This window comes from Ursus arctos, unplaced genomic scaffold (genome assembly GCF_023065955.2).
Source record: "Ursus arctos isolate Adak ecotype North America unplaced genomic scaffold, UrsArc2.0 scaffold_6, whole genome shotgun sequence".
NCBI classification, from domain to species: domain Eukaryota; kingdom Metazoa; phylum Chordata; class Mammalia; order Carnivora; family Ursidae; genus Ursus; species Ursus arctos.
In genome coordinates this window covers 55091149-55114337 of record NW_026623078.1, presented here as the reverse complement: position 1 = coordinate 55114337, position 23189 = coordinate 55091149, and the positions used below count along the sequence as shown (strand labels likewise).

Sequence of the window (23189 nt, the reverse complement as noted above, 5' to 3'; positions counted from 1 at the left end):
AAATTCACAAACATCTTGGTCTAGCAAATATTTGGGAAAAGTGTGTATATTAGTCTGCTTGGGCTGACATAACAAAACACAACAGACTGGGGGGCTTAACACAAATTTATTTTCTCACAGCTCTGGAAGGTTAGAAGGCTAAGATCAAGGTGCCATTAGTGTTGGTTTCTGATGAGGTTTCTCTTCCTCGCTTTCAGTGTCTTTTTCATTGTGTCCTCACATGACCTCTTATATGTACAGACGGAGAGATTCCTTATATCTCTTCAGGAAATCAGTCTTATTAGATTAGGTCCCCACTTTATGACTTCTTTTAACCATAGTTATCTCCCTTGTCACATTGGGGTTGGGGCTTTAACATATGAATTTTGGGTGACACAGTTCAGTTTTAAAACAGTGTGCTAGTCTATACCTTACTTTGACCAGACCAAAAGAAAACTATGTTGTAATGGCTTTTTTTTTTTTTTTAATTTAAAAAAAAGGGGGGGGGACAGTGGCGCACCTGTCTGGCTCAGTCAGTAGAACATGCGACTCTTGATCTTGGGTCATGAATTTGAGTCCCACGTTAGCAGTGAAGTTTACTTAAAAAGAAAAAAAAAGGGCGCCTGGGTGGCACAGCGGTTAAGCGTCTGCCTTCGGCTCAGGGCGTGATCCCGGCGTTACGGGATCGAGCCCCACATCAGGCTCCTCTGCTATGAGCCTGCTTCTTCCTCTCCCACTCCCCCTGCTTGTGTTCCCTCTCTCGCTGGCTTTCTCTATCTCTGTCGAATAAATAAATAAAATCTTAAAAAAAAAAAAAAAAGATGAGATTGGGCACAATCAGAGCTTGACACCTAAAGTTTCTAAAGTAATTTAGAAAAATATTAATATGACTTCACAACATGAAAATCTGGGAAGATACATAGTCCAGGGAGGTTATTAAGATCTCAGAAATAATTTCTGGTTATTAAAATTCCAAACAATCCCAAAAGAAATGGTGAAGAAATCTAAAGAAATTAAGTGGTTGCTCAATGACTTCAGACTAATGAAGAACATATTCCCAAGATAGAAAGGATATTTAACGAAGAATAGATTGTAAATATTACTAATGTAGAGAAAATTCAGGATTGAGTTGAGCAAAAATACCAAGAAAAATAAAATGGTCTTTGAAACATTTATTTGTAGGATAAAGAATTAACAGAAGGGTATGGAGAGCTATTGCTTGGGCAGATAGTTACTACTGGTAATGTTTATGTCTCTGCTGTCAACATAAGCTCTTCAAACCAAAAGGTTAAGAGTAGCCATTTTTGAAAATCTTCTTGAAGGCCACAGGTGCAAAGATTGTAGGAGTCCATTCAGGCATTCTAAACAACTCTAAGAGTTCTGATGATGGGTAGTAAGGAGGGCACGTATTGCATGGTGCCCTGGGTGTTATATGCAACTAATGAATCATGGAACTTTACATCACAAACCAGGGATGTACTATATGGTGACTAACATAATATAATAAAAAAATATTATTGTAGAAAAAGAGTTCTGATTTAGATATTAAAATACTTCCAAGGAATGAGAGAAGGAAAGAAAGGTCAGAAGACTGGAAACAGGAAATGCAATTTTGATTTTCCAAACCAGGGAGTGAGAAGGATGAGAATTTCATAAACCAGCAACTACTGATAGTGCTCTAGGGAAGATTATAAATAGACAGTAGCACATAGGAGGATATAGAAGAACATATAGGAGAGGAAATAAATCTGTAAGTCATATGGATTTGCTAAGAACAAGGTTAGAGGAACTATTTCCTTTTCTGGTTGATAAACTAGTAGAAATGTTGGAGACAAATGCTTATTAACTTCTACAAGGGCCCAACAAGTTGTCTTATACCCTTTGCACAATTTAGAAAAATTGGTCTGGACACTGTAACAATGAAGTTAGGTTCTCCTGAAATGTACCAGTGTTCAGAAAATCTCCAGGAGAAAGCTAGTGCAATAATGGGGCTCATCTTAATCTCTCTCACTTCTCTCAGAAGTCGTAGTCTTATACTGCCTGTTGTCCGCGGTCTGAATTTTTTTCACATGTTTTTTCCAACTTTTTAAGTTCATAGCAGAATTACTGATCCATTACCAATCACTCTGTCATGAACAACAGCAGGAGTTCTGTGTCAGAGTTCTTAAATATCATTTTTTGTGCTACTAAAATGGGTGTCTATCTTCTGGTTGATTTTTGTTTGTAATCACAAAGGTTTTTTGACTTCTGTATACTATATATCTTGCTACATTACTAATTTTTCATATTGCTTAAATTATTTTTCTGTTGACTGTTTTCAGTTTTCCAAATAGATAAACAATTATATTATCTACAGATAGATGCAGTTTTACCTCCTTTTTTCCAATTTTTATGTTTATAATTGATCTAATTGCATTAGCTAATAGTAATAACTATAGTGGGTACCCCTGTCTTCCGTTCCTATTTTTAGTAGAAAAGTCTAGGGCTTCCCACCTGAATAAGAAGCTTGCTAATTTTACTTTGATTTTTTAATGCTTGCTTCTGTTTCATGTATTTTTCATTATTTTCTCAATAGATTGTCAACTCTTTGGGACAAGGACTATGCCTCTTACTTATGTACCGACCTCCCATTCATTTATTTGAGCAGATATGGACTAAGTATTTCCCGTTATGTGTTATGTTCTGTGGTAGTAACGCGCAAAACAAACCCAGGCTATGTCCCATCACGCCATCACACCACCCCCCAAACCCTGCTGCCAAGATTAAGATCTGGTGGGAAATACATGACACAGATAACACAAGTGTGGTAAATTTTCAAAAAGCGACAGTATTGGATACTATAAGAGCCTATAACAGAATGATCTAACCCAGGACGGGGAAATCAGGAGATAACTCTCTAAGAAATAATATTATAGGAAAGTCTAAAGACAAGAGAGACAGCTGACACTTTTCTAAGAAATCCATTGTATCTGGAAAGAAGAAATAGAGTAGAAAAGTGGGTCACAAGAGATGGAGCTTTTGAATTAGTTAGGAAGAACTAGAGTGTGGAGAGTCTGGCAAGCCCTATTAGGATTTTGGACTTTTCCCTTTAGTATAGTAGCAAAACAGAAATGACGTTTGCTTTTGTGTGTAGATATGTATTGATGTGTGATAACTGTTCTCACGGCACATAGAAAATGAGATTGTAGGATGCTGAGTACATAAGTAATTGTAAATGCTGCTCATTAACTTCTAAACCAATGACTTTCCCACTTACAAATTGTAATGGCTGTGGCAAGTGGCCTTGAACTCTGAAAACTATTAATAGCTTTTGTAAACAAGAAATATATTCAATCTGAATTCTTTTAAAAAAGTAAGGAACACAAACTTCTTAGTGTCTGTGGGTTTGAATTTTCAATTCATCCAATTACTAGCTTTTTGAAAAAATAACTAAATTGCTAGAAGTTTTTGGTTTTCTTGTTTCTAAAATGAACTGTTCTTATAAGCGTAAGCTGAGGGAAGGCTTGTAAAGCACTTTGGATTTGGCTGGCACGTATTTATCGAATCTTCGCTGTATTTATTAGCTATTTTTTAAGAACTTCAGTTCTCAAATAAAAAGAACAAATAAACAGAATGTTACAAAGTAATAGGGATGCAGTCCATAAATTTAGGCATTCTCTTAATGATGAGATCCTGATTATTCAGGTGAGTAAACCATATCTTAGGAGAAGTAGTTTAATTAAGGTTCATGACTAAATAAGTAGTAGAGCTGGGGATGATTCCGCGGAGTCTGGTGCCAGAGTCTGATCACCATTCTATGTGGCCTCTTTTCTAAAATAGTATCTCTTTTGGAAGATTCTTTCTCTCTCATTTGGTTGCAGTCAAAAACTGAAAACCATCTTGCGTTTTGGAAAGAAAAATAATAAAATAAATGGGGGAGATTGACCACCTTTGGTATTTGGTTAGTGGGACTAAAAAAAATTTAAGTTGTAATGCATTTTTCCTGATTTAGGTGATAATTAAAACTTTTTCTTACTTGAAAACTGTTTTTTTAGGAGTTCTACTTAATTTGCTGATCCATTAATTCATCAGCTACTAATGTATAGTCATAGATTAATGTTTTACCAGACTATATGTTTTCCCAATACATGTTACTCTAAAGGGGACTCCTGCAAGACTATCTAGCATGGCTGCATTTGAACGCTGTACTTACAGTAAGGACATGATATGTGTACATTCTCATATGTGTGGGATTTTCTTCTCTTGGGGGCTGGATGAGGGGCATTCGGGAGAATGTAATTTGATTTAGGGGAACAGTCTGCTTACAATATTGAAATAATTTTGCTATATAACTGTCATCTTTGTAAAAATACTTTTTGGAATGGCAGTATACATAAAGTAACTCACTTAACTTCATCTGATACTTATTATAAGAAAGGGGATTGTTGGGACACCTGGGTGGCTCAGTCGTTAAGCATCTGCCTTCGGCTCAGGGCTCCCTGCTCCGCTGGGAGCCTGCTTCTTCCTCTCCCACTCCCCCTGCTTGTGTTCCCTCTCTCGCTGGCTGGCTCTCTCTCTGTCAAATAAATAAAATCTTTTTAAAAAAAAAAAGGAAGGAAGGGGATAGTTGTTTGATGTTAACAGAAATTATCATTGATTTTTTAACTTCTAAATCGGATCTTTTTTGAGGTAGAGTAAATGTATGGGAAACAAGCAATATTGTGTTTTATGTTTTCAGATATTGTTTATAAAGTTTTTAAAATCATTAATATTACGTTTATGAAATTATGTTTTATACTGTTTCACACTATATCAGACTTCTGTTTATTTAGAATGGTGAGGGGGAAAAAGAATAGTGGGAAATGAACTATATTCTCTTCAACTATTTTTTTTAGTAATATTAATAAAATTTTTGAAGAAATCCACATGTGTTGTAAAAAAATTCAGTCAGTGCTGAAGTGTAGAAACCAGGTGTTCCTCTCTAATTCCAGTTCCAGAGGTTTTCTTCTACAATATGTATATACCCTTAGACTCTTCTCTCTATATATATATTATATTTATTTATATATATGTATATCATGTGCTTATATAAATATATGCATTTAACTATGCATACATCATTTTAAAGTTAAAATTCGATCATATTTCTAATCAGATCATATTTTAATATTACTCTGAAACATGTAACTCAAAGTGCATGTCTTTCCAAGTTAGTACATACAGAATTCAGTGTGTTGAATATTTTATTATAAGGCTATATTAGTTTATTCGTTTGCATGCTGATAGAGATTTAGATTAAATTCTATTTTTTTTTCTATTTTAGTGAATTTTACTAAGCACTATAAGGTAGATAGTCTCCATTTTAGAGATGAAATTAAGACACAATTAGGAAACTTGACCTAAATTGTATAGCAAGTAAGTAGTGGAGCTGGTATTAGAATCCTGGCAATCCAGTCCAGAGTTCAGTCTTAAATTCTACATTATGTTATTTTTTTCCTTCTGACTATCCTTAATCTATCTACTGAATTAAAAAAAAAAATCAATGGATGAAATGTGTTTGATATTAAAACTTACCTGAGGATAATTTAATATGCTACTTGAAGAATATTATAAACCTTAGAGTCACAGATTACACAACTGTAATTTGTGGTTGTGTCTAATATACAAGTAAAAGGTTTAAGCCAATGCTAGTCAAATGTTAATGTGCATACAAATCTCTGGGAGTAGGGGAAGCATCTTGTTAAAATGTACATTCTGATTCAATAATCTGGGGTGGGGCCTGAGACTGCATTTCTAATAAGTTCCTGATGACTCCGGTACTGTTGGTCTGCTTGTTGAGTAGCAAAACTTTTGGCAGTTTATACCGCCTTGTGGCAAATCTTGTTAGTTGTTTTATTGAATCTGTTTTTACATCATTTTATTTATGCTACCAATTTTTGTAAGTTGTATGTGTTACAGAAATAGGTGGGGGTTTCTAGTTTCAATTCTATGTCTATAGCATTTAACATTGCTGGGAAAAATAAATTGTGGCTTCTGTAGTATTAATGCACAATACTTAAATAACAATAATCGACTTATGTACGAAATACAGCTTACACCTGTGTCACCATTTCCACTGTATCATTTTTAATGGAGAGAAACATTTGTTTTCATTTTGACGGCTACGGCTGTGGTTGAACTAAAAGGTTGTTTTATGACTATTATTTTTTTCTTTGGTAATAACATATTTTACAAAGTTAGAAAAGTTAATAACTGTCCAGTGCTATGTGCCACGCACTGTATCAAGTGCTTAATTGGCATGATTTGACATCATCATCATGACCTCCCTCATTTATTCATTCATCAGCTCTTCCGAGCACCTGCCCTGGTCTAGGAACTGTGCATGCAAGGGTGAGCCAAGTAAACACAGATTCTGCTTTCCTAGAGCCTAGTGCATTGGGGAGGGGTGTGCTGTACAGTAATCAAGCAGTCATGGAAGTGTGATGGTTGTAAGAGACAAGTTGTTCCTTAACTTTGCTTGCTATTGTCTCTGCTCTTGCAACCATCAAAGACAAGCCTGCCATAGCACTCTAAGCTTCTCCAGACCTAGCTTCCTCCCCTGCCCCACTGCAAGAATTCTTTCTCTGCCAGCTGGATTCCTGAGCTGTTTTAATGCCAAACCCACCCAATGATTGGAGGGAGACAGTTTACAACTAAAGATGAGCAGTTTGTACAAGAAAAGAAAGAATACCTGAAGGGACACTGTTCACATTAATTGAAGGAGTAAATATCCTCAGCACTTTAAGTGGGAGTTTGAGGTGACCCTTGGTAACTTAAATTTCTGTTATTTTCATGTTTCCATGTGCCCCCAACTTTGTGGTAAGAGGTATAGGAAATTGGCAGATACCAAAATAGAATATAATTCTGTCCCTACTCTTGAGACTATTAGAGTTGTTGATGAGAAGAGGTTGAAAGACTTAGAAGACAATGCAAGACATTATTTGTTTTAAGTACCAACATTTATAACCCTTAAGCAGTAACCACATTGTGGACTGATTAAGCAAGTACCAACATGTACAACCCTTAAGCAGTAACCACATTGTGGACTGATTCAGCACGCTCTTAGTGGTATGCTGTTTTTAAGAAGTATGTGATTCTCTAGGCCCCTGAGTGGCTCAGTTGATTAAGCACCTGACTCTTCAGTTTCGGCTCAGGTCACGATCTCAAGGTTATGAGATCAAGCCCCACCCCAGGCTCTGTGCTAGATGAGGAGCCTGCTTGAAATTCTGGTCCCTCTCCCTCTGCCCCACCCCCTGCTCCCACACACACTCTCCCTCTTTAAAAAAAAAAAAAAATTATGAGATTCTCTCTTTTCTAATAATAGTTCGGAGTTCTTTTTTGAAACAAATTTTTTTCTGATATTAATCAGATCTATATATTTGATCTTCATATATATTACACTGCATTGTTGTGATTTCCAAAATGTTTTGTTATCTCTGCTACTACTATAATTTGGGGCTTTATTGTATTGTTTTGAAGGTTGTCATAAGAGACTTTAGTTTCTGAATATTATGAAGTAGCTGTATGTAGTTTTTCTTTTAAAGGTAGAATCTGAAAAACTTTTATAAATTTTATCTTGGAAATTAGTTTATTATTATGTTTAATTTTAGGAAATGGTGCTCTTGCAGAACGTTCTGAAAATGTGCATATTTCAGGAGTGTCAACTGGTAAGTCATTTTTTTGTAATGTTTAAATTTCATGCATGACTTATATGGTAAATATTGAAAGCCACCTGGTATCTTACAAAGTGATATTTGGCTATAAAAATTATTACTGCTTTTTGCAGCATGTAATAAGGAATGAAGTAACTGGAACATGGAGAAATTCTCATAAGATAAAATTGATACTTGCATGCCCGAGGATTGATTATACTCTTCCAAACAGACGGCATAATTATTTTTTTCATACAAACATCGAACCAAAAAAAAAAAAAAGTTAACTCAAGTTGAATTAGTACTTTCTCTTCTCACAAAGTTCTATGAAGTGAAATTTATTAAAATGTAATTTTGAATGCTATTTCTAGTATTAGAGCCTTAGAAATTAAGCATTTTGCTTGATTTTTTGATTTGAGTACTATATATAAAATTGTTCTTGAGTGCACAATTTGTTATTTAAAAAACATACATATTTGTATCCATGAAATTCAGAAACTTGAAGTAAATGCATTTTTTCCACTCATCTAAGCATTTATAACCTAATAATTATGTAAATGCCTGTAACTATTATAATTTTCATTCTTAAAATGCCTTCCATAGCTTTGTTTCCATTTTTGCTGTATCAACTATAACTACTTAGGGGAGCAAAATCTTTTATTTTTGCATATACTGAAATAGAGTTTCTTACCATTACGTTGTTATTTCCCTTTAGTCTTGATAAGTTTTATGTGGTTAAAAAAATTACACTTTGTGCATTTATCAGTCTACTGATTGATTCATTTCTTCGTGTCATTTTGTACTTTGGTTATTTTTTCCTCGTGTGAAGCAAAACTGAGTTTCCTCTTGTTTTATGCCTGACTTTGTATTCAGAAAGTTAATAGACTTAACAAAACTTCTAAGAGTTAATTTGCACAGCCAAACACACTGACAGATGTGGTTTTCTGAAAATGGAAGTAAGTACCTTCGTAGCCCACCTAGACCCTTTCACAGTTTGTCTCACTGTTCTCTTCTGTTCTAGTTTTGTGATTCTACACATCAAGCAAAAATAAGCTTATTTGAAAGATAACCTTAATTTTTTCCCTTTTTCTAAATCTTGAATAACTAATGAGAATTACGATTATTTTTCCAGGTTGTCACTATGATGTAAGAAGATTGTGTACAAACATTTTAACTTACATAATCAAATGATATTGTCTAATTCAGTGATTTTCAAAAATTTTAGTCTAAGGACCCCTTTTAAGCTTTTAAAATATTGAGGACCATGTTAATCTACTTGGGCTTCCATAACAAAATACCATAGGCTGAGTGGCATACATAACAGTTATATTTATTTTCTCATAGTTCAGGAGGCCAGAAGTTCAAGACCAAGGTGCCAGCAGGGCTGGTTTCTGGTGAGATCTCTCTTCCTGGGTTGCAAAGGGCCACCTTCTTGCTGTGTCCTTACATGGCCTTTCATCTGTGTGCAGAGGTTCCTGCTGTCTCTTACCCTTCTTGTAAGGACACTAAGTCCTATAGGATTCGATCCTACCCTTATGACTTCACTTAACTTCACTTACCTCCTTAAAGCCCCTATTTCCAAATACAATAACATTGGGCTTCAACAAATAAGTTTGAGGGAGGACCCAATTCAGTTCATAAGAAGGACTTCAAAGAATTTTTTTTATGTAGGTTATAGCTTCTGACACTATATTTGAAATTAAAACTGAGAAATTGTTCTAAAATGTATTATTTGCAAATAACAGTGATGAATCTATTGCATGTTTACATCAATAAAATAATTTTTAACAAATGAATTTTCCAAAACAAAACCATCAGTAAGAAGAATGGCATTGTTTTATAATTTTGCAGTCTTTAAAGAATGGCTTAAAAGAACATGGCTGGATTCTCACATCTGTTTCTGCATTCAGTCTTTTGTAATATGTTATTTTGTTTGACATATATGAAGACAATTTAGTCCCACACTAATGCGTAATTGAAAAAAGGAGGAGTATTTTAGTAGCCTTTTCAGATGATTGTGAGTATTCTTCTTCGCTACTATACCAAAATTCAATAATTTGTAGTTCAAAGTTAGTTTTGAGTAGAATCTGAAACCGTTTTAGTCAACGTTTTGCTCTCTGTTACATAAAAACCCAGTTGGCCTTTCTTGCCCTTGGGATGGATTTTTTTTAACCATGCATCATTTTTTATTTATGCCTTAGTAATTTACAAAATAAGGGTGTTCTGAGTTATGCAGGTTTATATGGAGTATGAGAGTTATGACAATTTGGACAGATTTAGTATTAAATTTGGAATTTTGCTTCAACTCATCAAGATTAGATTCTTCTTAATTTTTATGTTTGCTTGAAATTAGACTACAAAACTACTAAGTTTTGCTGTTTGTTAAATGTCAAAATTACCGTTAAATAGATTCCTATTTGAAAAAAAATTCAGTTTAAAAATTTAGCAGAATATGTATAATATATTAATATATAATATATTAATCCTGTTTATTTTCTTTAATCTTGATTTTCTACTTCTGCATTTCAGACATATGTTTAGAAATGTGCATTCTTTGCTAGGGTTGCCATAACAAAGCACCATAAACCAGGTGACTTAACAGAGGTTTATTTTCTCACAAGTCTGGAGGCTAAAATCTGAGATCAGTGTGTTGATAGAGCTGGTTTCTTCTGAGGTATCTCTTTGACTTGCAGGTGGCAGTCTTCTCCCTGTATCTTCACAGGTCTTCCTTGTGTGTCTCTGTGTGCCAGTCTCTTCTTATAAGGACACCAGTCATATTGGACCAGTCAGTACGTCCCACCCATATGACCTCATTTTAATTTAATTACCTTTTTCAAGACTCTGACCCCAAATCCAGTCACATCCTGAGGTACAAGAGGTTAGGACTTTAACATAGGAGTTTTGGGAATGACACACACAGTTCAGCCCATAACAAAACGTATATTTTAATTAAATGTTTATTCATCAATAAAATGCTTAATTTCAGAGGTCAGTGAAACCTTAATTATGGCTTATTGTTTTTTCCTGAAGGTTATTCTTATAAAATCTTTCTTCTGTGGAGGGAGAAGAATAATATGAAATCTATTCCAATTATACCATTAAAAAAATAAATAGATACAGTCTCAAAAGGTGTTTTCAGATATACAGATTCATTGTGGTGGTGTTACAGTATGCAGCTGTAGAACATGTAATGCTGGATACAGTAGGAGCCCTCTGAATTCTGTGCATCCCCAGTTGAAATGCGAGCCCCTTGGGGGCTGATCTAAATGGAGAACTAGCCTTTGGAAGAATCTCTAAATGTAGTACTTGCTTTCTCTTGAGACCAGCAAGCAGCAGAAGTGGCTTCTGCTCCTCACCTGCTCTCTTTTTACCTCTGCGACTCTCTCTGACAGTGCTCAGTGCTCTTGTCCAGTCATTTGGTGCATTTTGGAAATTGTACCGACAATTTTAGAAATAATCCTAACTTGTCTACAGTTAGTGTTTCCAGGTAGTTTATTGTCCGATCAGGGACACTTTCAAAGTGAAAGGGTACACTGTAATTGTTCTGGCACTACAACAAAACCAGGACTGTCCTGGACAGTGCAGAATATATAGTCCCCCTATCTGTAATGAAGTAAATTCACTTAGCACGCGTTAAGCACCTGATGTGGACCTTATGCCAAGAAGGGTGGGAATAAGCAATGAGTAAAATATTCTTGTCTCGAGGAACTTATTTGATGGAGAAAATAGAGATGTACAACCTGTACCTCTAATGTTGTCTTAATGTGGTAAATCTTATGATGAGTAATAAGCATATTAAGTAAGATGATGAATTTTTTAAAGGCCTATTTACAGTATTTAGTGAGTAGTAAATGACAGTATTAATTTTTCTTATTTTATTATGAATAGCACCAAGTACTTAGTTTTATTTATTCATATGAATTCTGAGAATTCATGTGAATTATGGGAATTATTTCTGATTGATAATATATTTTTGACTTTTATGCTCAGGATAATTTATTTCTATTTCTAATCTATTCATTTTTGTCCTCCTTCTCCTCCAGTCTTTACCGAAAGAGTTAAGTTTTAATCCTTTCGCTGGTTCTTATGCTACAGGTTTTGGCATAAGAAAACGTAACTTATTGGGGAGCCTGGGTGGCGCAGTCGTTAAGCGTCTGCCTTCGGCTCAGGGCGTGATCCTGGCGTTCTGGGATCGAGCCCCACATCAGGCTCCTCCGCTAGGAGCCTGCCTCTTCCTCTCCCACTCCCCCTGCTTGTGTTCCCTCTCTCGCTGGCTGTCTCTGTCAAATAAATAAATAAAATCTTTAAAAAAAAAAAAAAGAAAAAGAAAACGTAACTTATCAAAAAGTATATATTGGATGATTTTAAAACGGAAAATTATTGGATAAAATTTTACTTTCTATATGTTTTTTATTTAGAACTTTCCATTGTTTCGAATTTTAAATCTGCTTTCATATATACAATAAAGGAGAAAAGACAAATGGTATTTTTGTAAAACTAATAATATGTGAAAATCTTGAAATTATATCCTAGAAACTGCCAAGTAATTTAATTGTGCATGTTGAGAGAGTAGGAAGGCTATTTTAACATTCTTTATAAAAAGTGTCTAAATCAAATGTCTCATGTTTTTTAAATGTCTAAACTTTTAAAACACCTAAGTTACTGCTCATCTGCTGCATAGAATGAGACGTTTTTTAGGTTAGATTGATTTATAACAAGACCTTTGCATAAATTAAACAAATCTATTTGACTTTTTAAATTTATCTACTTTAAACTGAATTTACTGTATGATCTGTGATACTTACTTGAATCTATAATTCTAGAAATATTTTGATTATGCACTCCCTATTAATTACTTTCAAATCAAGGTTTTCATTTGTTTCACAAATTTTATTTATTTATTATACAGCGTTCACTAAACATTTAGAAAACATGGAAAAAGAGCAAAAAGATTAGGAAAGTTACCCATTAACCCTGCATTATTAATATAATTCATAATAATAATCTATTTGTCCTTTTTCTCTGCATACCTTAAAAATAATTGTATAAGCATTTAAATTATAACTAATTTTGTCTTCTGCGCTCTCTATTTAACATTTTATAGACTACATTTTTTTCATAACCAGTATTTTAATGCCTGTATAAAGTTTCCATTCAGTGGCTATGTTGTAGTGTTCTTAAACATATCAATGGGTTGTTTCCAATGGGTTCTCCCTAGTCTCAGTCATGTTACAAGGGACATATTAATACATATCTAGCCTTTTTTTATTTCTAAGATTTTTTTTTTTGCATAAATTTCTAGAAGTGGAAATTACTCTATCAAAGGTCATAAATAATTTAATTTAGGAACCTTTTGACAGATTGCTTTCAAAAAGGATTGTACCAGTTTACACAGCTATCTGCAGTGAGTGAGAACACGTTCCTTGGGTATGATCATGTTTTTCTCATTTAACTTTTCTCTTACTATGTTTCTATTAAAGTCCCAACCTTTTATTTTCCCCAGACTGTTCAGAAATGTAATTGTTTACTTCTCTTTTTTATTCATGGTCTAGAGTTGTGACATTGCAAAGAATAAGAGAATGAGATTGGCTTTCTTTTATAGTTAGGCAAAACTACCCTGAAATTTAAAGATTTTCTGCTTGCTAATAGGAACAGATGTTGGATCTTGCTGCTTTCTCAAATAGAAAGCTTTTACATATGAGAATTAACATGTTTTTCCCAATTCATCAGTGATGTAGCTTCTCAATGTTCCTACCTTATAACACCTATAGCGAGGTTAGCTTGATCTTGAGTCTACTTTATATTTAATGTGGAATTTTTTGTCAGGCAAAGCCACATTTCTGGGAGCTAAGAAAGAGAATATCAAGTTAGGAAGTTTCTTTCTTAATCCTTGTTTATATTAACTGAATTAGCAGAGTATATAAAATGTACTTCAAGTAGTTTCTAAGTATTGTTCTCCCTTTGTCTTGTCAGAATTTTTATTCTATTAAAGTCATCACCAGGGCGCCTGGGTGGCTCAGTCAGTTAAGCTTCTGACTCATGGTTTCAGCTCAGGTTGTGATCTCAGGGTCATGATCTCATGGGTCCTGGGATCATGCCCCAGGTTGGGCTTCCTGCTCAGCTGGGAGTCTGCTTGAGATTCTCTCCCTCTGTCCCTCTCTCCACTTGCCCATGCACGTGCGCTCTCTCTGTCTAAAATAAATAATCTTCAAAAAAAAAAAAAGTCATTGGAGCGCCTGGATGGCTCAGTCGGTTAAGCATCTGCCTTCAGCTTAGGCCATAATCCCAGGGTCTTGGGATCGAGCCCTGAATCGGGCTCCCTGCTCAGTGGGAAACCTGCTTCTCCCTCTCCTCTACTGCTCCCCCAGTTGTGCACGTCCCCCCCCCCCCGTTAAATAAATAAATAAATAAATAAATCTTTAAAAAAAAAGTCATCACCTTTGTGTTTGTGTATTTGCATTTTACAGTTTGTATTTTAGTACTCAAAGGCCTAGCACACTGCTGATCCTATAAAGTTTTAAACAAATAATTATTAGTTGTGGCCTTTTTAGTTAGGATGTATTATTTTCTAAATTGCAATTATTTTGCTTACAAATTAATTAGTAATATTTTGCATTAGTGTAGAGCACTATAGTAAAGTAGCTTTTGTTTTAAGCCACTATTTTAGGTCTAAATACTATAATGTGGCATTTTGAAGTTTCCCTGGAAGATCATCCAGTCTGATAACACTTTTATTATCCTAGAATTTTCAGATCTTCTGAAAGGAAGTAAAGCCTAAACTATAATTATTTTATAGCAGTTTACAATTATTTTTTAAATATAGAGAATTTGCATGAATAAAGCAGCAGGTATAAGTGGTCCTTTGTACCTTTCCTATGTGATTTTAATATTATTTTCAATTATTCAGTCAAATACTGGACCTCCTACTAAACTTACTAAAGAGAATTTCACCAGTTCTTTTGACCAGTATTACATGGTGTGTCTTTTACCCATGTTCTAAAGGAAGAAAGGGAATAAAGTTTATTATATTTTAGGTAATACTGAACCCATTAGGGTTTTTAGGATTTCAAAATATAAAAAAGTAGAACTTAATGTGAAGCCAAGAAACTGTCCTTCAAATGAATAGAGTAGAGAATACAAGACAGAGTAAGTTTTTTAAAAAATAATACACATAGTTTAAGATTCTATGAATTTTTAAAGGCATTGCCTGTGATCAGAGAGTTTATTTATGAGACACTTAAGCTTCTGGAGTAGAGCACTCCCTGAAGCTTTCAGAAAAGAAAGTAATGGTAGTGTTATAATTTTATGTATTGTACTTTTATATGTAGCATTACATAGTATATAATTAAATATTACTTACAGTGTTTTATTATACAATAATATATTTTATGTGAAGCATAGTTCTGTGTTATATAATCATAATATTTCATGTATTATCAAGTCTTTATTGAACAATTGCGTATTTATAGCAAGATTATTATATAGTATAATATATTACATTATTATAAGAAGCAGTAAATAAATTCAGCGTCAGAACAGTAAGTGTGAACACCAGGACCATCGACAGGACAGGTTGTAACGTGACAGCAGTGTGTGATGCTTAGATGGTGGAAGGGAAACTCACCCACTCGAGTGAGTGGGCCAGATCCAGTGAAGGTATAACACGTTGCATTCAAACATTTGACATTTTCTTTTCTATGCTGTAACTTTGGAGAATAATTCTTTCTACTTTGAGAACAATTCTTCAAAGTGTGATAGCATGTTAGCTGTGATTTTGCTAAGGCCTGAATTTGAATTGTATGTACTGTGCAGCTGTTGTGCAAAAGCCAGTCACTTGGCAGATGAGCAGAGTGGACTTTGGATTTCACTTGACTAATAGCTCTGTGTCGGTTAGAGCAGATTTGATCTTAAACTGCAGTGCTGGAAATACAGTATCCAGAACAAAGTAGATGTTCTTTTTTTTTTTTTTTTTAAGATTTTACTTACTTGAGAGAGAAAGAGCACAAGTGGGGAGAGGTGCAGAGGGAGAGGGAGAAGCAGACTCCCTGCTGAGCGGAGAGCCTGATGCGGGGCTCAGTCCCAGGACCCTGGGATCATGACCTGAGCCTAAGGCAGACACTTAACTGACCGAGCCACCCAGGCATCCCCGAAGCTCTTCTTTACTCCTCTTTTAAACACAGTCTGGATAGTATGTTTATTCCTGGGTATCACTCTTGACAAGACACTAAGATGAGAACACTCCTGGAAAAAGATGTGTGTATGCTAAAAAAAAAAAAAACTATGTCAAAGCTGATAAAAATGGCTTAGAAAATCATGAGCACCAAGGCAAATTTATGTTTGCTTAGGTGCTGATTTCTGCTTTGCCTTTTCTATTTTTCTAGTAAGAATCACAGTAAACTTCAAAATGAATATTTTTTCCCATTCAGGAAATAGAAATAGTAGCTTGCTTAGCATTTTAGTCTTCTATAGTACTTAAAATTGGGAAATATACGTACCATATCAATAGTTTTTATGCCCTTACAGGAAAAAATTGCCCTTTTATGCCCTTAAAAAAAGGTATAAAAGGTTGAATCTTCCACCATTTACCTTATCTTAGGCTTTGCTGGCAAAATTCAGAATTACTCTTACTACTTAGAAATTTTAGGATAAAGCTGCTTGGATGGTTCTATTAAGGGTACTCTTATCTTATTCATATTGTGCTATGACCCTGGCATGGGTTTTTTTTCTGTTTTTTCTCCTTTTTCTATACTTTATGCCTCTTTTGACTTTTTTAAAAATATATTTTATTTTACTGCCATGTAGCCCTTGATCATTATTTGTTTGTTTGTTCTGGACTTTATTGACCCTCAAGAAACTAAGGAGTTACCTGCCTTGATTAGAGCTAAAGACCACATGAAATATTTTGGTCCTCAAAAAACATTTAAAATAATAGGAATAAATACATTGCTGCATTCATTCTTAAGTATCTGTGCTAATGCAAAGGAATATTCATTTAATTATAAGCAGCTAGATGTAGGATTTCCTGCTCAAAGTAGAAATGTGTGATTTCTAGTAATAGGTTTGAAAATAATGAGAGTCCTGAATGTGAGTGATGGATTTAATATAAATTTTTTGGCTTGTACTGATCTTACCTTTTAAATAACAATTTAAAACCTTCCCATCTTAAACTAGTAAATATTGCTGTTAGAGTGTTAGTAATTGTTTCTGTAAAAGGGGAAGTTCAGTTTTCTGACTTTCTGAAAAAAATTAGAATGAAATGTGGAGTAAATCTGAGGGAATACTACCCATGTCCAATCTCTGTCTCCTTCCAGCACCCTCAGTATGCTGGCTGTTCTGACATTTATACCGTGTGAGAGCTCAGCTCAGATACCAGGTATTCAAGGAGTCTGAGCAACGATAGGTCAAAGAAGTCAAGACAGTGGGATGGGCAACAAACCCAGTCAAGTTGCAAGAAGATAACTTTCAAACTGAAGTTGTTTCTTCCTAACGACGGGCTAACGATGGGCTTCTTTTGTTTCCTATGGAGGTTGCCAGGGCTTAGCTGTGTCATAGAGGACAGTCTGACAGAGGGCCACTCTTGAACTTCATTTATCTTTGGATTCTGATGCTCACTTGAGACTTGCCTGGTGTTCTCAGTGGCCCACAGACTTCGTACACAACATGCTTGCTTTCTAAACTCTGGCCGTCTAACATTAAGAATATTATCATCTTCTGTTAATCCTCCGGCCTTCCCTGCTTCTCCCCTTCTCTGTTCCTCTTTCCTTTGAAATACCTCCTCAGCCTTCACTACATCCCCTTATTGCTGCTATTCTACCCCATGCCCTCAACATCTTACCTATAATTAACTCCTGTATGTACATTTATCTTATTAAAGGTAGGTCCTAAAATACTCTTCCAAAAAAACTAAGAAGATTAGTCCTGCCTCAGTCACTACCTGGATTGGTAGCAAATAGGAATCAGTCTTTAGAAGTTTTAAAACCTTTACTCTCTGTGTTAATACAGGACTAAGAGAAATTTTTCCAAAATAAACTACTTTTATCTTTACTGAAATTCTGTTGCGGCAGCTCCGTCTTCTTGATAATTATTCCAAGTGTCATAGGGAGCTCTCTTGGGCAGTAGTGTGTCTTAGTGGCTAGGGCTGCAGCCTGGGAAGCCTATTGCCTGGGTTCAAATCCCAGTTGTGACACTTACTAGCTTTTTATGATCTTAAGAAAATTGATTTCTCTGTGCCTCCATTTTTTTCCTTATCTATTAAATAGGAATAAAGAAAAAGAGAATTAAATAGTACTAAGAATTAAATAATACTAGGAATTAAAAGGAAATGCCTGAGAGGTGCTGGGGTGGCTCAGTCGGGTAAGCATCCAGCTCTTGATTTCAGCTCACGTCATGACCTCAGGGTCATGAGATCGAGCCCCACATTGGGCTCTGTGCTCAGTGCAGAGTCTGCTTGAGAGTCTCTCTCTCTCTCTCCCTCTCTTTAAAATAAATAAATCTTTAAAAAGAAAAGAAGAAAGGAAGAAAGGAAGGAAGTACCTGACAGGCAGCAACATTATCATTAGTCATGGGATCCACAGGCCTGACCACACACTCCATACTTTGATTGTATGCATGGTCCTTCAACTCACAAGCCATAAACCTGTGACTTGCAGCAAGAATCTCATCTTCAGCCTTGTGCACCACACTTAACCTTTAAGTTTCAAACTGCTGCCCTTCTCCTAAATTAACTGGACCGGTAGGAGTCTGGTTTTCATGCTAATCATCTGTCTGCATATCCTAATTTTCCAAGTCTCAATGCCTGGTATTGCTCGTGCAGGCAGTCTTTTCCATATATCGTGTGATTTCCTCGTCAGCCTTTAGAATCTTCTTTCTTGCCTCCTATGTGGCCATTCAGTAGTCACCGTTTGCTACTGCTTCTTTATCTAGGAGATGGCATTTTTTTTTAAGTACATCTATTTCCATTAGAATTAATTTCTTCTTGCTAGTGTTTTCAACATTTGGAATTGCTTTTGTAGCCATAATGGAGTTAATTTTATAAACACCATACTCTGAAAAATGAGACAGCCAAATGAAAATGACCACCACTGACTATAAATGCCGTCCTTTGCTTATAAACGGACTGAACATGCTCTTGCTCTTGTTAGATAGTGAGATTTCCATGAAGTAAAATTTTACAGGTTAGACAGGCTTCTTAGCTGACCTCTGTGCCTCACCAGTTGCTTTCTTTGCATCACATCACTTTTTTCATAGTAGCCTATGTTGGCTTGACTGCTGTCTATGGAATTAGGTCATTAAATTTTTCTGATTTGGAATGTGCTCTTTCTTTACTCTGGCTCTGCCTACTTCTGTTTTGTGAAAGAAATGCTGTGTTAATAGTCAGGTAAGCCCTCCCTGTTCTATACTTATATAATGCAGGCTTTTTGTATGTGTGGGTCTTTGTGTCTGTTTAATAATACCTAATATGCCCATATGATGCATTGTTTATAATTACTTTAAAGGGTATTATGTTGTTCAGGACTGTATTGTCTTGTATGTTCTTGTAACTGTTTATATATCTCTTGGATTAAGTGAATAACATATCATTATTACAAAACTGTGATTTCCATGAGAGCATGAATTCTCTACATGCTCTTTTCAGGTGCCTTTCATATGTATTTTATGTACTTCAGTGGTCAGTAAAGCATCATTGATTTTTCTTTGCATCTAGTTTTGTGGCTTATTAAAACCAAAGGCACAAAGATTCCGTGTCACTTTTAGTCTAAACTCCTTGTAGTCATAAAGTGTCAACTCTTGTCAGTTTTGAAAGGAAGTCCAGCTCGTCATCTGTAGAACAGGAAATCGTCATTTTTGTTTCCATTTTACAGGTAGTTCAGTTCTAATCATAAGTTTCCTTGCCTGCCTCTTTTTTTTCTCAGTCTTTGAAACCATGAAATCTCAGATCGAAGGGCAGTTTCTTTGACATTATTTTGAAGTCATTCTCTCCTCCCTTCTGCCACGTGTGAAATAGAGGTTGTTTGAACACTTCCTATTTTTTAAATGATTTCTTTAAATTTGATAGTTATGGTGCATTAATCTAGTTTAAAGCCATAGTTCTTTGCTTTTCTTTGAGATTATTGAATTAGTATCCGGTTAAACATGTAGAAGTCTTGAGTATTTCTCAGTTTTGCTGTTTTCTAAACTACGCAGTGAGATCTTTGCATTCTAAACCTGAAACCTAACATCAAAATCTTACTGAGAACACCAGCAGAGGATCTCTACCTGTTTATTCCTCAGTTAATTCTCCCTGTCTTAACTGATAACAAACAGGATAAGTTCAAAATTGCATATGTTTAGTTTAGCCTTTGAGTATAGCTTAACCACTAGCATTCTAATAATGCCATTTTCTTTCATTTTTTTTTTCATTCCAGTTGTCCTCTTAGAACCACTATGAATTAAATAGGCTTTTTAGAGCTAATCAGATAACCTAATCACTACATAATTGTATGGAGAAGATGTTGTCCAAGTGGAAAGTTGCTGTCTTTTGAATGAACATTTGGACCCTCCTTAACTTGGGAGTTTCTGTTTCTGGAGTTATGGGAAATTTATCAAAAGTAGAAATAATGGATTATCATCATCCAAAATACTTGAATGCTTGTTTATATGTAAAGATACTGACCTGAGTAAATTAGGTAGATATATTTTTTGTAGATGTTTGTATTCCAAGAACCAAAAGTTGATACTGGTTGTTAAGAGGTCTATTAAGGAGGCAAAATGAGCAAAGACTAAAATATAATCATTTCTGGAAAATCTCACAATCTGCAAAATTAAACACTAAACTAACAAGGCTTATGAGAAAAGTCGTATTGGTACAGTTCACTTACAACTATGTAACTTTGTAAGGATAGCCCTGACAAAATAGCAGTCCAAATGCTAACACAGTTAAGTACCCCTGACATTTATACCTAGAATCAGTCCAGACTTTGCATCTCTTATCTTCTGGGCTTCATACTTACTCCTTGAAGACATTTGCTTCTAATGGAGAATAATTTAATCAAAAATAAAAATATAATTCAAGGCACCTGACTGACCCAGTTGCTGGAGCATGCCACTCTCGATCTCAGGATTGTGAATTCGAGCCCCACACTGGGTGTAGAGATTACTTAAAAATAAAAATTTTTAAAAGATTTTATTTTTTAAGATTTATTTATGTATTTTAGAGAGAGAGCCTGTGCATGTGAGCTGAGGAGTAGAGGGAGAGAATCTTAAACCAACTCCCCACTGAGCATAGAGCGTAACGCATAGAGCTCACAATTCTGAGATCATGACCTGAGCTGAAACCAAGTGTCACACACTTAACCAACTGAGCCACCCAGGCACCCCTAAAAGGAAAAATCTTAAAAAATAATGATGATGATGATATATGTATTATCTCTGAATTATACCCTTTATTAAAATGTTTTGTTTTGTTTTTATGGCAGAGAAATGACTTCACATCCCCATCTGTACTCGTGACTTCCCAAGATAAATTAATATAGAGGAAAGTCAAGCAGTTCTTTAAGCTAGTAAGGTAACCACTCGACAATAAAGGAAGGCCATCCTATAGGGTTTTTGTATTTTTTCTTAAGCTGTGAAATCTCCTGCTTTTGGATTATTCAAATCATTTACATGCCAAAAATAAAATTGTTCACAACTTTGCATTATACTGACAAGATTTCTCTATCTGCCAGTTATGTATAACCTAATTCTCACTGGAGAATTAATCATACTGTATGTAGCTAAACTAATTATGTATCCACAATAGAGAAGGAATGGGTAGAATAAATGTAGGTAAAAGAATGTCAGGTTTGGTATATCACAAATTGGGTGTATAGTCAAAGTCTAGAAGGATGAGGTTCAGACTAGTAGAATTATATAAACAGTTTAGTTCAAAACAAAAAGAGATTCATTTCCTAAAGCATTGTTTTGTGGGTATCCCACAACCTTATCCTTACCCTGGCTTCTGCCCATGTCAGATAACGAGTTAATTGGTGGCATAATTTCTCATTCTTTCCACAGCATAATGGTGCCCGGTACATATTAAATGAATAGTCACTGGCTCTTTCCCACTTAGTCTGAACACATCTCAATACAGCATTCCAGACATTACTACAAACCAGTCTGGCTTGGTATATCATGTGGTGTTATTTATGGACAGTTTATTGTAATCCAAGCAGTGTGCTAAGTCGTTTACCATAATAGTTGTATTTAACCTTTGTAACACTAGGTGGTAGGTAGTCTTTTAATCCCTATTTACAAGTGAGGGATGGAGGCTTAAGTGTTATCATTGATTATAACAATAACTCACCACAAATCTTTCATATAAAAAGATATAAAATGAATAACAATATAGGAAACTAAGAAAAATTGAAATTACAGTTGATGGTAAGTACTTGAGCTCTGTAGGGTTACAATGAGTTAAGAATGGGAAATCATTAGAAGACACTGAAATAACAAAAAATAGAGGACTCAGAGAAAGTCAGTTGGAAGATTGGGATAGATGTTGGGAGATAAAGCAGGCGTAACAGGTGATAAAAGCAGTCTCAGTGTTTGATTTGGAAATTGCTAGTTGTAGTCGCTGTTAAGTCCTGATTTATTTCCTATGCTTAGAAATCCTTGAATCGCCTGTAATATTAAATTTCCTTTGTATTTGAATTAGGTAAAATGATTATTCCTTTAACCAGCTGATGCCTAAGACAATAAAGATTCAGAATATAGGATAAAAAGGAAGATTGGGGAAATACACTGTCGGATCATGTTGAATTTGAGGTTGGAACGTCCATTGGGAATTTGACTATGCAAAATCTCTGGGTTAGAGATCTTAAACCCATGAACTGTAGATCATATTGAAATTGTAGGATGTAGTGAGACCTTCTGTAGTGAGTGAGGAGAGCAGAAGGCTTGGGAATGAACTGCGAACACCAGCCTTCCAGAAGCCGGCTGAAGAGGAGGATCTAGAACTAGAGAACTGACACAGAACAGTCAGAGGTAGAAGGTGAGCCAGACGTGATGTCAGCAAAGTCAAGGTAGAGTATCAAGAAAAAACAAATCCCTCTCAGATACTCCAGAGAGATCAAGTAGGATGGGGACTGAGCATCCCTTCCATTCAGCAGTGAGATCAAGGATGGTTTTGCCTGCTAGCAAGGTTTTTATGGAGTTAAGAATTGGAAGTCTGGTTTCAGTAGGCCAAAGAGAAAATGAAAAGTGAGAAAATAAGGAAAAATTTATGAGTCCATCCTGACGAGCCATCAGAAATGTAGTAGAAATATATCTTGATGATGGGAGATGGGGGTGGGCATGATTTAGGGCTAAAATAGACCTTAGAGGTATTCAAATAGCAGCTTCTTATTTTAACATGTAAGGAAGCCAAGACCCAAAGGGGTTTAGTAGTTTACACTATGACAAAGCCAGTAAATGGCAGGTAGGACAGATAGCATCTAGATCTTAAGATTCCAAATCTACCCAGATATATAGATATATGCAAATTCTTAACCGAAAAGGGACAGAAAATTTTCTTAATGGTTTCTA

The 23189-nt window shown here is 35.2% G+C and overlaps 1 protein-coding gene across 2 annotated transcripts in view; it reads left to right on the top strand.

Moving 5' to 3' along the window:
- Positions 1-23189, top strand: part of LRP12 (LDL receptor related protein 12) — a 72131-nt gene that overhangs the window by 26904 nt on the left and 22038 nt on the right. The window contains exon 2 of one of the 2 annotated variants that reach the window (XM_026495584.4): positions 7608-7664. The exons of the other annotated variant lie outside the window; for it this stretch is intronic. Coding sequence (XP_026351369.1) covers positions 7608-7664 — 57 coding nt within the window. The remainder of the gene's footprint in view (positions 1-7607; positions 7665-23189) is intronic. 2 annotated transcript variants of the gene reach the window in all.